The sequence below is a fragment of the Cavia porcellus genome, unplaced genomic scaffold (assembly GCF_034190915.1).
Source record: "Cavia porcellus strain 051 isolate PalLab524CR breed Dunkin Hartley unplaced genomic scaffold, mCavPor4.1 scaffold_7, whole genome shotgun sequence".
Classification (NCBI taxonomy): Eukaryota; Metazoa; Chordata; class Mammalia; order Rodentia; family Caviidae; genus Cavia; species Cavia porcellus.
Genome location: NW_026947490.1, coordinates 70,163,010 through 70,179,536, shown reverse-complemented (window position 1 = coordinate 70,179,536; position 16,527 = coordinate 70,163,010). Strand labels below are relative to the sequence as shown.

The following is a 16,527-nucleotide window of genomic DNA, read 5'->3' as shown; positions in this document are numbered from 1 at the left end:
AAAGTTTCATTAGAGGAGATGTTCCATGTTATTTCTTCATTACCAGAAGCTGACATAATTGCTAGATAAGGCTGAAGGTACTCTTTGTGGAAGGAGGAGAAGAGAGTGGGAGCACTGCTTGATCATGGGGCACCTATGATCAAGAGTTCCAGTGGAACCTGCCACCCACTGAATGGTCCCAGCCAGTCCACAGGGCCTTCCAGGCTCCTCACACATGGGCTCATACCTTGCCAGCCTTTTGAATGACACATGACACACACCAAACAGTCTTTAAATAAAAATCCATCATTTTGCTACCACTCAACACTGAATCATTGACTTACTGTCCTCTTACAGATCTTGCCATCAAAATTCTCTGAATTCTTCAAGGTCTAGTACAAAAATCATCACTTTTATAAATATTTTTCTACCTTTTGTGCCAGAACACATTTTTTCCATTCACACTCCACTACGTTTTATGTTTTTATTTGATGCTAGTCCTTTGCATATGCATTATAAATTCTTGACTGTTTTTCTTAAAGAACCTAGTACCTTATGAAGATAACAGATAGCACAATTTTTAATGTTTCTGAATGAAGAAATTGAGTAAATGCCCAATTTTCATATATAACTATCAAAATCACCTAAACCATATTAATACACATTTTAAATATTTAATGAGTAAAACTTCATCATAGCTATCATCATTGGAACTGTATATGAAACACATGACTTGGAAAATACTTTTAAAAATGTATTGCATTGAATAAAAAATAAAGAAAAATAAAATCTATCATCTACTTGGCATTTAATATTTTAAAAAATGTTTTTATACACATGGAAGTATAAAGCAGGCCAAGATGGACTTTAAAATCAATCAAACTTTAATTCTTGATGTCAATATTTCAGAGCTATGTTACTTTGAACTGTGTTACTTAATTTTGAACAATGGTTTTTTTGCCCACAAAATGAGAGCAATGTCTTTATTAGATGGCTATTATCATTAAACCTTGCCTAGATTCTAGTAGGAGGCACTCAAAATATGCTAATTTGCCTTGCCCTTTGTCCTAACACTGAGTAAGAAACAAATTTAACTTCCTCTGGTGCTTTTGTTCAATAAAGCAACATAAAATATAAAGTCGGTATCATTAAAATACGAAGTCATGCTAAAATAATAATTCTCTCACCAAAAGATGCAAAAAAAAAAAAAAAAACAGTGGTGTTTTACCATGATTATGAATAACATGATCATGCTCAGACACCTTTACCTTAACTTGAGGGCCAGCAAACACAGCCACTTGTGAGCCATTAATTACGCTAGTCGTCGTAAATGATAAGGTTTTGTCCACACCATTTAAGGTGACTGCTATTTGTGGCTTTCCATGGATGGTTAATATTCGCCATAAATCCCACACTTTCTTGACCTTAAATCTCTGGGTGGAAACAAACACATACGATGGAGGAAGACCCTCTGGGAATATATTGCTAGAAACAGAAGAAGATGGTGAGCCCAGCGATTTGTCAGCAACCCTGCAAAAATTACATACATGCACACATATGCAATTTGGATCCACAAATTGTGCTTACCTTGTCACTTCTGACAGATCAACTTTTGATGTTATTTCATATCCTTTTATCTTTGTTGGTGAAAGCTGGATTCTTTTCTTAGCCTTTTTCTTTACACCTAAACCTAGTAGTATATCAAACCCTTTCTCATCACGAGCCGCCACAGGAATCCGTGTTGGACAGACAGATTCTACAAAGTGAACACAGCAAGACAGTTGATCATGGACCCCTCCAACAAGAAAAGAAAAAATCAAAGGGAAAATACGAGAGATTATAAGAATTATAATGTCTATATGTGTATAAATGAGTATGAATGGATATGAGCACACTTTCTGAGAAAATACAGAAGTATTTTAGGCACTTGAGAGTAAAGTCTCAATTGTCTCTTTTTCTTAAAGGTAAGTAAAAGTAAAACAAAAATGTAACAGGAAGATGTGTTGATGGAATATTTTAAAGGTAACACTAAGCAACCTCAGACCTGGAAGGTCAGAGAGCGTAGGAACAGGATTCATGAATCTCACTCAGAATTTTCTTCTAATTAGTCCTATTGCCATGGGTATTGCCCTTAAATTCCTATATCTAGAAGATTAACTTTAAAATTACTTTCTGCAGCATTAAAGGGTAAAAATTGCTTGCTATTCTCTATAGTTTACAGTTTATATTTCTACAGGTCAAATATCATTGGTTCTACTAGTGTGGAGAAAAACAATTTGCATTGGACTCATGTTATAAATTCATTTTATTCTAATGTGTTTAGAGAACACTCTGAATAGAACATATTTTGAAGATAAGTGGGCTATGCATGAATTTTAAATACTGGGTTTCAGTAGTATTTGTTTCTATTACTTCTTGGGGGCTTAGTGGTAGAAATAATTTGGTATTACTGAAATCATAAGAAATTGTATTTTATTTAAAATCCTGCTATGCACAGAACACTAAAACTGCATATCTGGAATCTAGACAGACCAGTTGATAGCTTATTGTCAATACAATAAAAACTGTAAAACCAAAATAAATTATCCAATTAGAAAAGAATTAAAATGATGTAAAAGGATAATAATATATTACTATAAACAAAATTATATAGTATATAAAAATGAATAAAAGTCTAGAAAAATACAGCATACCAAATCTGAATCATGAAGACATAATATATGTGAATATATCTATTTCTAGTATGCAGTTTGACAAAACTTAAAAATCCTTTCATTATAAATAATCTCAATAAATTGTATTTTAAGGAAATGTACCTTTGGGCATATATGAAAAGTTCCTATCTTACATCATACTTTGTGGTGAAAACTGATGTTTTCTCTATTAAATTGGAACAACAGAAGAATGTCCAGTCTCACTGTTCATGTTCAAACTAATATTAACTGGAACAATTATGCATAAGCAAAAGAAATAAAAAGCATACAAACTGGAAAACAAAGTATTAAATTATCTGTATCTACAGATAACATGACCTTACATGTAGAAATTCTAAACATAGATCTAGCACATTGTTTCAGTCTGGAACATCCCCCAAAAGCTAACATATTGAAGACATGGTTCCCAGTGAAACAATTTTTAGAGGCAGGTCTCTTCCAAAGGATGGAGCATTTAGCCTCTCATCTCATCAATGGTACAATTGACTGATAAATTCAAAATTTGATAAGCTACTGGGAGGTAACAGAAACTTAGGAGATGGAAGGTAGCTGAAGGGATAAATTCTATGAGGGCACAGATTAGGGACAATATCTTATCCCTGGTGTTCAGTCTTCTTGTCAAATGCTCATTACTGAGTGAGTCTGAGTGGATGACAAGACGTGACCTTGGAATCTATACCTGGTCTCTCATTCCTTCCTCTCTAGTACAGTTCCCTTCTCTGGTTTCTGGGAAACATAAAATAAGTAGTTTATACAGCCTTATGATATCCTTGATTAGAGACATCCAATCATGGACTGGGCGCTCCAAAATTGTAAACCAAATACACACACACACACACACACACACACACACACACACACACACACACATATATTCTCTTTAGTTTATTGGATAGTTTGTTCCAGAAAGAGAAAAGCTGACTAATACAGAAAATTAGTACTAAGAGTAGGGTTGCCGCTATGACTATACATGACCATGCAATTTAGAAGATTTTGGAAATGGTTTGCTGGAAAACTTTGACAAGTTTATAGGGGTAGACTACAGAAGCTCTAGAATATACTTAAGTAGGGTCTGATTGACATTTTGATTGGAGTTCATAAAACCAGAATGTTTACATAAGGAAGGGGACCATGAGAAGAAGGTAGGGGAGGGAAAGGGAGTGAAAAAAGAAAAAGAAACAAAATGTGTTATGTACGTGTACTAACTTCTCAAAATAAATGTAATCATTATGTATGGCAAACAAGTACTGATAAAAATGGAATAAAAAAGAAATGGGTTTAGTAAACGTCAATTTATGAGCTTTCAGTTGGGAACAAGGGTATCATTAGCAATTAGACTAGAGGCCATGTGTGTTGCACTCTAGCAAAAAAATAAATAAAAAATGTCCATATTTTTGTCATGTTCCCAAGACTCTGCAGGAGTCCAAAATTAAGCAGAGGAAATTTCAAAGCAGTTCAGTATTCAGGTTGTGGCTTGTGGCTTACTGCTTGCTGTTTTTAGTCAGATTTACAGTGAAAATGGAAAACAAATCAGAAAAATTTGGTAAATTTTGTTCTGAAGAAACCATGTGTAAAGTTGAGGCCAGCAGAGATTTGCTTGCTGAAGAAATCAATCTCATTAAAAGATACCAACTACTCTGTACAGGTACAAGAAGAAAGATGCCTTGAGGGCATCTTAATAAACATCAAAAGGCCACCATGGCAAGCTCAAGGGAGCAAAAGTGTTAACTTCCCTTTGAGAAAAGTGCCCCCAGGACCACTGCTTGGGAAGTCCTAGGAAATTACTTCCTTAGGATTCACTTCACTACACTCAACCACCGAGGTACTCAGAGGCCACTGCAGTGATGCTACAAAGGGGCCTGACTACTCGTGAAGCAAGCAGTAGCTCTTCACATCTTCCACATGATACAGAGTGCTCAGGAGTGCAGCATGTAAGCGTTGTGATTTCATGGAAGCTTCTACATTTCAGAGGAAGACCTAGAAGCTGGACAATGTACCCCTGAGAGGGTGATTCATGAAACTGTCAAACTGAAGCTCAAGGTAAAGTGGAAATCCCTAGAAATTTCACGTCAATAACATGGAACAGATGCCAAAGTAAACATACAAGAAGCGAGTAAAGCTCATCCAAACTGAGGCCACATAGGCTGCAGCCAGCAAGGCTCAAGCGGCAGTGATGCCTATCCCTTGGAGCTCCACATGGTGGACGTGGAGTTACTGGGTTTAATGTTTGCCCTGCTGGATTTTAGTTTCAGTCTTGTTTTGGTGCTGTTCTTTGCAATCCCTCATTCGTGCCTTTTGGAATGGAAATATCTATTCTGTGTCATTATACCTTGAGACCATGTAACTTTTACTGTGTAAACAGGTTTATAGCTAAGAACTTGCTTTGAGTCTCCGAGGAAACTTTGATTTGGACTTACTCTGTTATGAATATTGAAACTTTGAAGAAGGGGTTATGGTGTTTTGATTCTATGTGGGACAGTTGTTTCAAGCAGAATTATAACTGTGCTTATTTGAAGAGTAAATATGGCTTAAGAGGATATGTTTAGGTATAAGTTGATAAGGGGTGGAATGTGGCAGCTGAGTTAGATTGTCAACTTGATTATCTTGAATACCCAAGGAATTAGGAAAGCGTACTTCAGGGTGTGTCTGGGTGGATGATAAAAGTGTGTTCTCAGCATCTGTATCTCTTCACTTGTCTCTTGCTCTTTGGTACTGCCCCTCTGCTCTGCTTTCTGGTCACCAAAATATAAGCAGGTTTTTTTTATACCAAACTCTTCTACCTTGATGTTTTTAACTTGGGTCCATCCAACCATGAAGTGAATCATCTGATACCATAAGCCAATTAAACATTTTTTTCTTTAAATTGCAAATATTAAACAATTTTTCTCAGAAATGTGAAAGTTGACTAATACACTCTCTTCTTCCCATTCACTACATGGTGATCAGCTTTGCTCTCTCATTCCCTTTAACCATGATGTCTAGTTTTGTCTCAGTTTCAAACCAGTGGAGTCAACTGACAATGGACTGAAACCTCTGAAACCATGAATCAAAATATATTTTTCACCCTTTAGGTTATCTGTGTTGGACAGTTTCTCACAGTGAAGGAAAGGTAACTAACATACACATGATCTGGGACATATAATACACATATCCCACTTCAAGGGAAAAATTTATATAGTGTTATTGTTATCAGCATATCTAAGAACACCTATGTGGCTTTATGTTGAACTAATCACAATGCTAAGATATGGAATCAACCTAGTTTCCCATCAGTGGATGAATGAATTTTTAAAATGTGACATATACACACATTTGAATATTATGTGACCATAAAAATGAATGATATCTATCAGTGCAACAGAATGTTTTGAAACTGGGGACACTTTTATGAGTGAAATAACTTGGACACAGAAAGATAAATACTGTACATTTTTCCCATGTGTTTTAAAAAGTAGATTGGAATGTATAATAGTGAGAGGTTGGAAAGGGTGGGGAGGAGGGAGAGTAAAAGAGATTGAGTAATAAATACTATAACACAGATGCAATAAGTTCCCATTTTCTACAGCATAGAAGAGGGAGTATAATCACTGTAACTTATTCCATGTTTTGTGAATAACTAGAGGATAGGAGCTCTATGGCCCCCAAAACAAAAATGATGATAAGAAGTTTGACACATTAATTATTCCATATAAACTGTACCCACATGTTGCAACATCATACTATATTTCATAAATAATCACAATCATTACATTCAAATCTAAAATTCCTAAAAATGTTTAAGGAGATAGAAATGCTTATTGCCTGATTTGATCACTACTCATTTCATATATGTATCAAATCATCACCATGTATCCCATACTTACACAGTTAATACAACATTTAGAAAGAAAATCTTTAAAAATAATACCTAAAACTTTTTAGAGCAAATAAAATTAACAAAGGTGTAGGACACAAACACGAAGAACAAAATCAATTGTACTTATGCATAGAGCCAACAAGCAGTTTTAAAAAAGAAATTAAGACCATTAGCTTAGCACAATGATACATGCCTATTAATGACATATTACAGTTACTCAGAAGTACATACAACAGGACTGCAAGTTCAGAGTTGGCCTGGGAGATTAGTCTGAGCCTGCATCAAAATAAAAATTGAAAAGGACTGGGTATGTCACTCAGTAGTAGTGCTTCCGAGTTCAACAGCCAGTATCACTGAACATGACCTATTAACAACAGCATGAAAAAGTAAAATATTTAATCAACTTAGTTAAAGGTTCTAAAAATTTAAGACAGTCAAATTGATAAAGCACTGCTGAAATGAACTGAAAATAAAAATAAATGGAACAATCCCATGTTTATAGATTAAAAGACTTACTTTTAAAATGTTCATATTACCCAAAGCTTCCTGAATATGCAATGCTAAAAGTATTTCAAAGAAATAGGAAAAAGCTTTAAAATTCACGTGCAACACAAATACCCAAAATATACTGACGAAGAAAAAGCTGGAGTCTATAGTTTTCCTAACTTCATATTCTAACATAAGTAAACAAAACAGTATGGGGACCAAGACAGATTATAGACAACAGAATAGAAGAAGATTCAGCAGGGGAAAAAACAAAAATATAAATAATCTGTAACAAGAGTGCCCAAACTATTCAATGAGGCAAGAATATGCTGTCAAACCAATAGTGCTGGGAAAAGTGGATGTCCACACACAAAAGAATGAAATTGTCCTATACAGTGCCACAAAAATTCTTCAAAGAAGAGAAGGAAATGCTTCCTGACACTGGGCTTGCCAACGATTTCTTAAACAGACACCAAAATTACAAGCACAAAAGCAGAAATACTTAAAATAAGATTAGATCATGTGAAATCTGCACAGCAAAGGAAGCAGTGAGAAGGATAAACAGGAAACCTGTACAACTGGAAAATATAACTGCCATGTACATGTAAGTGGTTAATATCTGAGCTAAGTAACCCTTATAATTTAATCTAAAAAGCCTCTTTTAAAATATGAGCAGAGGAATTGAATGGATGCTTCCCCAAAGAAGACATAGAAGGCCAACAGGTGTATGAAATAATGCTTAACATCACTAATTGTCAGGTAAATAAAATCCAAACCTCACACAAGTTAGAATGCCCAGGGGCAGGGAAAATCAGCAAGAAGTACTGGCAAGGATTGTGAGAATTTGAAACTCTCACATATTATTTGTTACCTGTAATGTCAAATAAAGAAAACTGTAGAAAACTGCATGAAGTAGTTACAAATAGGATTATCGCACATCTTAGAAACCTTCTCCTACTGGGACAAAATACTAAACACCTGCAACTTAAAGGAGGAGAGGATTATTTTGGCTCATGTTTTCTGCCCATCGTTGCCTGGCTCCAAGACAGGAAAGGCCCGAGGAAAGAGTCTGATGGGAAGGAATTCACTCACATCATGGTGGCCAGGATACACAGAGAAGAGAGGAGCCCACCCCAGGGACCCACCTCTTCTGGTCAGGCCCCACTCCAAAGGCCAAGTCCCATAATGCAGTCACCTTGCAAAAGTCCCACTTTTAATACATAAGGCATGTTAGGGTCATTCTAGATTCAACCTACATGATGCAACAATCCCAGGTTTGAACCTTTTTAAGAAAATCAAATAAAAAAAGAATTGTGAAAAAATACTGTATTCTTCATATTCATGAAGGCTTAGTCACAAAAACTAAAAGGTGCAAACAACTTAAATGTCCCTGGATGGAAGAATGAGAAAATGGATGAATTTTAAAAATTGCATTATATAAATATTACATCACAATACCCATCCATAAAAAGAAAGCCAAGCATGTGAGACAACATGACAAACCTTAAAGATGCTCTACTCAGTAACATAAACCAGTCACAGAATGGTAACCATGGCATGATGTTATTTATATATTCAAAGTGGTTCAACTCAAAGCAGCAGACAGAATACTTGTGATATCAGTGGCTTGGAAAAGAAGTAAATGGAGAATTGCTTAATTCTCTATATATTAAGATCTAGGTGGATACATACATGAAAAATGAGTTTCACTTATGTAAGATGACAAACTCTAAAGAACTATATTACAACACTGTATGTATATAGTTAATGAAACTGTATAATTTAAATTTGTTAATAGGTAGATTTCATAGCATATATTTTATGAGAGAGAAAGGAGGAGAAAAGGAAGCAGAAAAAGAGAAAGAGAAAGAAAAGCAGCAGTATTAGCAGTGATGATGATAATAACAACAGATTTTCAGACAAACAAATAAACCATTGCCTATAATGAAAACGCTGGTCTTAATACAGGGAAAATATTATAGTTAACTCTTCCAGGGAAACAATAGGTCCATGAAGGTGAAATAAACTGCAAGGTCTCAAGCACGTTCTTCACTTTATATTCAGCCACAGTAAAATATAAAAGTTAAAAGTATCAGCAAACAATAATCATATATGAAGTACTTCAAAGAACTTAACTATTTGTCAAAGCAGCATGTGAATTGTCAAACAATTCAAACAAAAACTGTATAATTTGAGGTTTCTGTAATATACATTAACTTAATGCACTGATCATGAAAATACAGCATGTAAAAAGTTAAAAAAAATTATATATTCCATAAGTATAATTTAAAAAAATACATTTTAAAAGATGACTAGACAAGAAGAACATACGTGAACTGAATAAACACAGACATTTCCATCCTTTCTTTGAGGATAAAGTAATGTTTGGCAAAATTTCAGTTTTTTAACAAATTGAACATTTCAACTGAAAGAAAGCTTTTATCAAGTTAAGGACAGCTACTGTTACACGTACAATTAAAATTTTTAAAAATAATGCATATATATAACAAATATATTTCTAGAACAAATATTGAAGAGATACATTTTGTCATTTATAATAATACTTTAGAACAAAATACCTAAGTGAAATTCATCCAGTAAAAGTCCATTTTAGTAATGAAATATATCCAGATTCACAATAAAGGAATTCTAACTAATCTGACTGCCTATGAAAAAAATTACCCTCTCTGACCTATATAAGATGATAAAAGCTAACCAAATATTATTATTTTAGATTCATTAAAAACATGGTGATGATCATATATACTTGTTACAGTGCTCTTCAGTAATGCTTAGTTAGTGAAGACATTTGAATTTCTGTACTTTTTTTAGCTAAGAACTAAAAAAAAGTTTAAATGTTTTTATTATTTTCACTATGTAAACTATGAATGAAATAGAACAATATCATAATTTGTTGCAATACAAAAATACAGAATTTTTTTCATTGAATCCGAACCAACCTATTTTGTAGCCTTTTTTTTATAAACTTTAAAAATTTGTATCAACATTATGACAACCAGTGCTTATATTATAAAAATAAAAGACATTAACAAATTATTCTCAAATAACCCAAAAATAATAATGTGTATACGCTAACTGGATTGTTTATTAGAAATTGGAAATTTCTCAAACCACACAGTTGTCAAAAACATGAAGTTAGAGTTTATGAACTGATACAAACATAGTACTATGTACTTTATTATTCAAATGTTCTTCAAAAAGACTTTTTAAGAGTGAAAAGTTCACCATTTCTGCAGATCTTTCAAAATATCAATAATTTGACACTTTTTCTGAAAAACCTAAGTTTCTCATTCAAATTATGAATTCAGAATTATGTACAAGGATATTCACTATTATTTTTGTACAAATAAAACAGAGAAGTATAAAAACTGGCAAACTATTAAATAAATTATTATGGGAGAATGTTCATTACCATGTTAACAGTCAAAATTACGTACACAGTAGGTAAATTGACTATGAATTTATATATAACAGTGTCCTTACATAAGAAGATAGGCAAACTGTAAGATGCATTAAGAAAAAAAAGAAGAAAAAACTAGAATGAAAAATTTATTAGCAACAGTTATGTGATGATATGTGATTTATTTATTTTTTCTTTTGTCTTTATTTTCTACCACCACAAATATAATTGAAATGAAAATTCAATGCAGCTAAAAATAGTTTTCATAGTAGATTTTATTAGAAAGTGATTGTTTTTGAAAATAACATTTATCCAGAATAACTACTGAGCAAAAATTTGGGCAGTTAACCTCAGTTTTGATATGAATAATTAGATATTAAATATAAGGGTGTAGTTACATCACTGTTAAGGAACAGGTGACACCATAAGGTAAAAACACTGCAATTACTGTTTCCAAAGGGTACAAAGACTTACCTTCACAGAGTTTCTGCTTCATAACTTCCCTTATTTTGGATATTGCGATATAGTCTTCCACGTAAAACACATAGGTAGAAGAAGGCTTATTAGCAATTGCTCTAAGTTCCGCATCTTCTGTTTCTGAACCAACACCAATGGCAAATAATGTTATTCCATTGTCTCTTGCTGCCTCTGCTGCATCCTTAACTTCATCTTGGGATTTACCATCAGTAAGCACCACAGCGATCTTAGTTAGAAATCGAGAAGATTTGGCAAAAAGGTAATCAAGTGCAAACTGGATGGCCTTCCCAGTTCTTGTGTTCCCTCCCAAGTACAGCACAGACTGCATTGCCTCCATCAAGTGCCGTCCTGAGTCATAGCTTCCCAAAGGGATCTCCAACACTGGGTAATCACTGTACTGGACCACTCCGACTTGAATAAACTTTGGTCCTATATCAAAGTTGCTTGTGATATTGGCAAGCCACTTTTTCACTATTTCAAAGTTTTCTGGGCCAACACTGTAGGAGCCATCTAAGATGAAAACCAAGTCTGTCGGAGCTGTACGGCAACCTAAGAGAAAAACAAAATCACCAGAGCACAATTGTTGTATGCAAAAGCAGAATGTGGAAGGTTTTAAATGCATGAATTTTCAGCTTTGCACGGACATCATTGCATATTTTGGGTAACCAATGAAATATGTGAGGTTTAATGCTAAAATAAAGCACTGGGGAAAAAAAGCCAAAAAATAAGGAGAAAGAAATTAAAGTGAATTTTATGCCAAATTCAAGACTCAGTTAGATAATACAATTTCATACTAATGTAGTTTGTAAAACTTAAATGGAACAAGACCACTATACCCAAAATTAGTTTCTAAAGTTCTGATCTTGCTTCAATAAATAAGATAACAAAACATCAGCTTCTGTTCAATGAGTCTTACGTTGAATAGCATGAATCCATTCCTTTATCAGTAAAGATTATTGTTTTGACACAACCAGAAGATAATACAGACACTACATCTTAAGGTCTCATTAAGATCAAAACTATGGTATAAGCCACACCTAGGCAAGTTATAAGCAGTTATAGAAATACAAAGGAAAAAAAAACTTAATTCTTTCTACATGATACAAGCTGGTAGGCCTAGTTTTTACTTTTTTAGTGTAGTATATTTGAGGCATAATATGACATTCTGCTATAAACAGGGTTCAAGTGTACATAAGATTTCTCAAAATCACACAGAAAGACAGAAAACTAGCTGGTTAGAGAAAGTACAAAGTATTATAAAAACACTCAAGAGGGACTAGAACCCCAATTGTGGAGAATCAGGGAAAGTTTTTATAAAAAGCTAACTACTGACAATCTCTGAGAGATGAGAATTTTAATCAAATGAAGAGGAGAGTATTCAAAAGGAATAGTAAGTGCTAAAGCCCTGGGATGAAAGACAGACACATAAACTGTTTTTTTTGGGGGAAACCCATTATTTGGAAATGCCCAACAGACCGCATAGGCCAGCCACACTTAATTCAGCAAAAAATAGCTATGGTTTATGCCTCATTCTATAGAAAATTTTATATTCATCTTTGTTTACAAAATGCAGCACATTAACAGTTAGTTTAGGGAAAATTATATAACTTTCAAGATAAACCTGGAGAAATATGAGATATGGAGTTGAAGTACTATAAGAACAAATATTGCATTGTTTGATTTTGTTTATATTAATAGACTCATGCACTGTTCAGATGCCCAATTTAAAGTCAAAACAAGAATGATTTCTTTTCTTTAAATGTCTGAGAATAAGATATTATAACTATAGAGTGGTACTAAAGAAAAAATGATTAATGATAATTAGTCTTCCTGCTATTTTTGCATCTCCTTGGGGATAAATCAAGCTACCTTTCCTTTTCCTTTTTCTTGTCTTATCTTCTCTTCCTATTCCTTTCCTTCTTTGATTTACTTCTACTCAGATACTGAGGAGACTGACAAGATTTAAATGAGGAGGTTCCAATTTATAGTTACCATAACTCACCCATCACAGACACCAGAAAAATAAACACTAATGTTAGGGGATTTTGGTAAGCTTGAGAACTCAGAAAAAATGACAAAACAATGAATTTGTCAGGAAAACCTACTATGACTACAACGCTATTCATACTAAGATGCTCCACTGCAAGTGACAGTGCCCTCTGAAGGGTACAAGGACACAACTTCATGAACCTCCATAATGGTGACCACTCCATGCTCAGGGCAGGGACAGCTGAAATGGAATTCTACCCACAGACAACTTTGAAAAGCCAAAAGAATGCCATTCTTCTGTTAGTTTTGGAAGTCAGACTGGCATAAGATGGTTATGCTTTAGGCTTTTTATTGGGAGAAACAAAAAAATGGAGAAGTTGTAATTGCAGAGCTCTTCAGTGTTGGCTCTTCCTCAATACTGACACTCATACTGTCTGAACCTGCCAGTGTTTATGCGCCACTCGATTCTGTGGTTGCAGTTCTTCAAGGTTATTCTTGGCTTTTCCTACACTTCTGTCATAGAGCCATTGAGTATGTGTTTTTTAACTGTGAGATTAGCCAACTGTAGGGATACAAAAGCAAATATAGCCCATTATAAATTCCAGACAAAACACAAGAGATTGCCTCCTTAGAGAGACGAATGATTTCATAGGAAAAGATTAGGACTAAACATTAAAAACATAGTTCAAAAACTAGTCACTGCTGTAACCAGCTGAAATATACTAAACAAAAATCTTCAATTTTGTAGGTCTCTTTTTGTGCTAAATTTATAGAGATAAGGGTATGTATATATCTTGTAGCATGTTTATACAAGAAAGTTATACAAACATAAACATTATTATTTAATAAATGTGCAGTCAAATAGAATCAAGTTGTTGAACCATATGCTTTAACTGTCATAGAGACAATGATTTGTACTGTTTATGTTTAAGAATTTTAAAATAAAAATATACTCAAACTTTTTAAAACTAATATGTTTTCTGCAAATAATGGCCTGAGTACAGAACAATTATTACAGCTCCCAATCTCTAATGCAACTTTTCTTGCAGGCAATCAAAGAAATGGTCACCATTTACAGAAATACCACTCTGTTAATCCACTTACACAGATTTCTATACATCATTCATTCCTACAAGGCATCCACTTACACAGATTTCTATACATCATTCATTCCTACAAGGCAGAAACCACACAGAAAGAGACAGTGTTGATAGTTCTTACTTGATCTTATTTCCCCATCTTCAGCTAACACAGAGTTCTGGAGAAGCAGAATCAAAACTATCCAAAAAAAGGTAATATGGGGAGCCATGTTTGTTTTCAATCTAATATTTTGGTTTTAGGATTCCTAAGGAGAAAAAAAGAAGAAAAGTTAAATAGATTAGACAAATGAAGATAAATGTTTAGCATTAATTAACCTTATGACTGTGTTAAGCATTTACATGTGTCTAAAATAGCTAAATTTTAATAAATTAATTCAAGAGTATAATGAGTAGGAGCTGTGTAAAACCATAATATATCTTTTAATTCATAATTGTCTTGGAAAAGTATATATTCTTTCTTAAACTCTGAGATTTGCTCAAAATACTTTTTTAGAAATTTTCCTTTAGGTGAAGTATGTAAAAAAAAAAACAAAAACACTCTTTTTGATGTGTGAATTGTACCAAACATTCTTTTCTAAATATATATTTGAATTTTTTTAAAACCTTCAAAAAGGCATCTGGAGAAAGGATTTGGTAAAACTGAATGACAGAATTTAATTTAGAATATGAATTTCAATCAAAAACATTAAGAACTATTTTATTTGATTCATAAAAACTTAACTATGTAACTTTATTATGTGTATCTCTCAGAGATCAGTATAAATAGACTTCATTTCTGGCTCTAATATGGAAAGATGTCATATATCATTACAGCAATGAAAACATGCCCAATAAATTACAAATTTGAACTGTGTTCTTAGTCACAGAGCAAGGAGAACATTAAAGATACCTAAATGAACTGAATCCCAGAAGTTATGAACCCTTTATAGGGTAGAAGAAAACTGCTTCTATTTCTTGCAGAAGTAAATTCTGCTAAGGGGAAATTTTCAAAAGCAAGAGAAAAATCACTCAAAGCTGGTGCGTCAGATTAAATTCAGACTATAATACTAAAAAGCCCCCAACAAAGAGAGAAAATGAACCCACCAAGTGAGTCTTCCTCAGGGGCTCTTAAGTTTACAGGGTAAATGAGTAGGCTGACGCTGCATGGAGCTGTACAGACAGCACAGAGACCTCTCCAGGCAACCTTTTCCTGTCCATTCAGGCATACACTTTCTCAGACATTAAGCAGTGGCTTGCTGAAAATTGTGACAGCCCCAAAAGAGCGGGGAGAAGTTTCCTCAAGGTCCCCAGTTGTTTATGATTTGGAGATCTAAAAACCCAGGAAGTCAAGCAAAAGCCAGAAAAAGATTCAAAAAGCTGAAAACCACACTGACAACTTGAAAGAAATCTGCCAAGGTTTTGCCAAGGTATGAGAACCAAAAACAAACAAAAAAGATTTCTCGAAGAAACCATGGAGCACAAGGTTATCTAAGTATCAGAAGTACTAGTAACAATTAGGGTTTTAAACATGCCTATCATAGTATGTTAAAGGACTTGGTGACGAAGAGGAATATTGGCAAAAATAAGGCAAGTTTTAAAAGAGAGATGACAACAATTTAAAAGGCAAATATTTGCAATAAAAAACATCAGAAAAAGACTCATAGAATGTGCTCATTTGTATGCATCAGAGAAAAATATCAGTGCACATGAGGAAAAGTAAGTACACTGTCTAAAAATGAAATCTGTGGAAGAAAGCAAAATAATAGTAGTAAAATAGAACATCTGAAATCTCTGGGACAAAAATCAGTGAGTCTTGATTTGGCACAGAGTAATTTGATTTTTCAGATGGAGTGAAATATGCTTGAAAATACATGGCCAAGAAATTTCTGAACTGTTGAAGGCCACTAACCTTCAGATCCAAAATTCTCAGCACTCTCAAGCAAGATACAAAGCATATTACACTTAAGTGTATCATACTGAAAATTAAAAGTTCCTAAACTTGCCAGACCATCAAGACTTATGGAACATAGCAATAAGAATTTTAGATTAAAATTTCAGAGAAATAAAATGAACAATCATAAAGATACAAAATCCCTAAATATTTACACATCTAACATTAAAACATTTGAATATATGAAAGAAAAAAGGAAAAGAAATATACACATTTAAAATAACATATGAGGTTCTAATACTCAGTTGTCAGTAATTACACTGAATTAGACAGTGCTTTCTCCAAAGTACTGGTGCCTGGCTGTGCCTCTATACATCTTTCCACCTAAGGGCAACAAAAAATTATACATTCTTTGAAATACATACAGAATAGTCACCAAAAAAGATCACAGCTTAGGGGTGAGGAGTTTCATACTCCAAAAACTTAAAACCACACAAATTGTGCTCCCTGATCAAATAGTGTTAAACTGGAAAATAATGGTGAAGCTAACTGGACCTGAAGCTTTCATTACAGAAAAGTTTTTGATTTTGTTTTACACTACTGGGGGAGGAACCCATATTCCTGCTAGGCAAGTG

General features: G+C 33.8%; 1 protein-coding gene across 1 annotated transcript in view; it reads right to left on the bottom strand.

The window, feature by feature from the left end:
• The window catches only part of Col21a1 (collagen type XXI alpha 1 chain), a 163,348-nt gene that overhangs the window by 85,866 nt on the left and 60,955 nt on the right, over positions 1–16,527 (bottom strand). The window contains exons 3-6 of the mRNA XM_063253813.1: positions 14,144–14,267; positions 10,931–11,482; positions 1,567–1,735; positions 1,248–1,464 (exon numbers count right to left, since the gene is read on the bottom strand). Coding sequence (XP_063109883.1) covers positions 1,248–1,464; positions 1,567–1,735; positions 10,931–11,482; positions 14,144–14,231 — 1,026 coding nt within the window. The 5' untranslated portion in view covers positions 14,232–14,267. The remainder of the gene's footprint in view (positions 1–1,247; positions 1,465–1,566; positions 1,736–10,930; positions 11,483–14,143; positions 14,268–16,527) is intronic.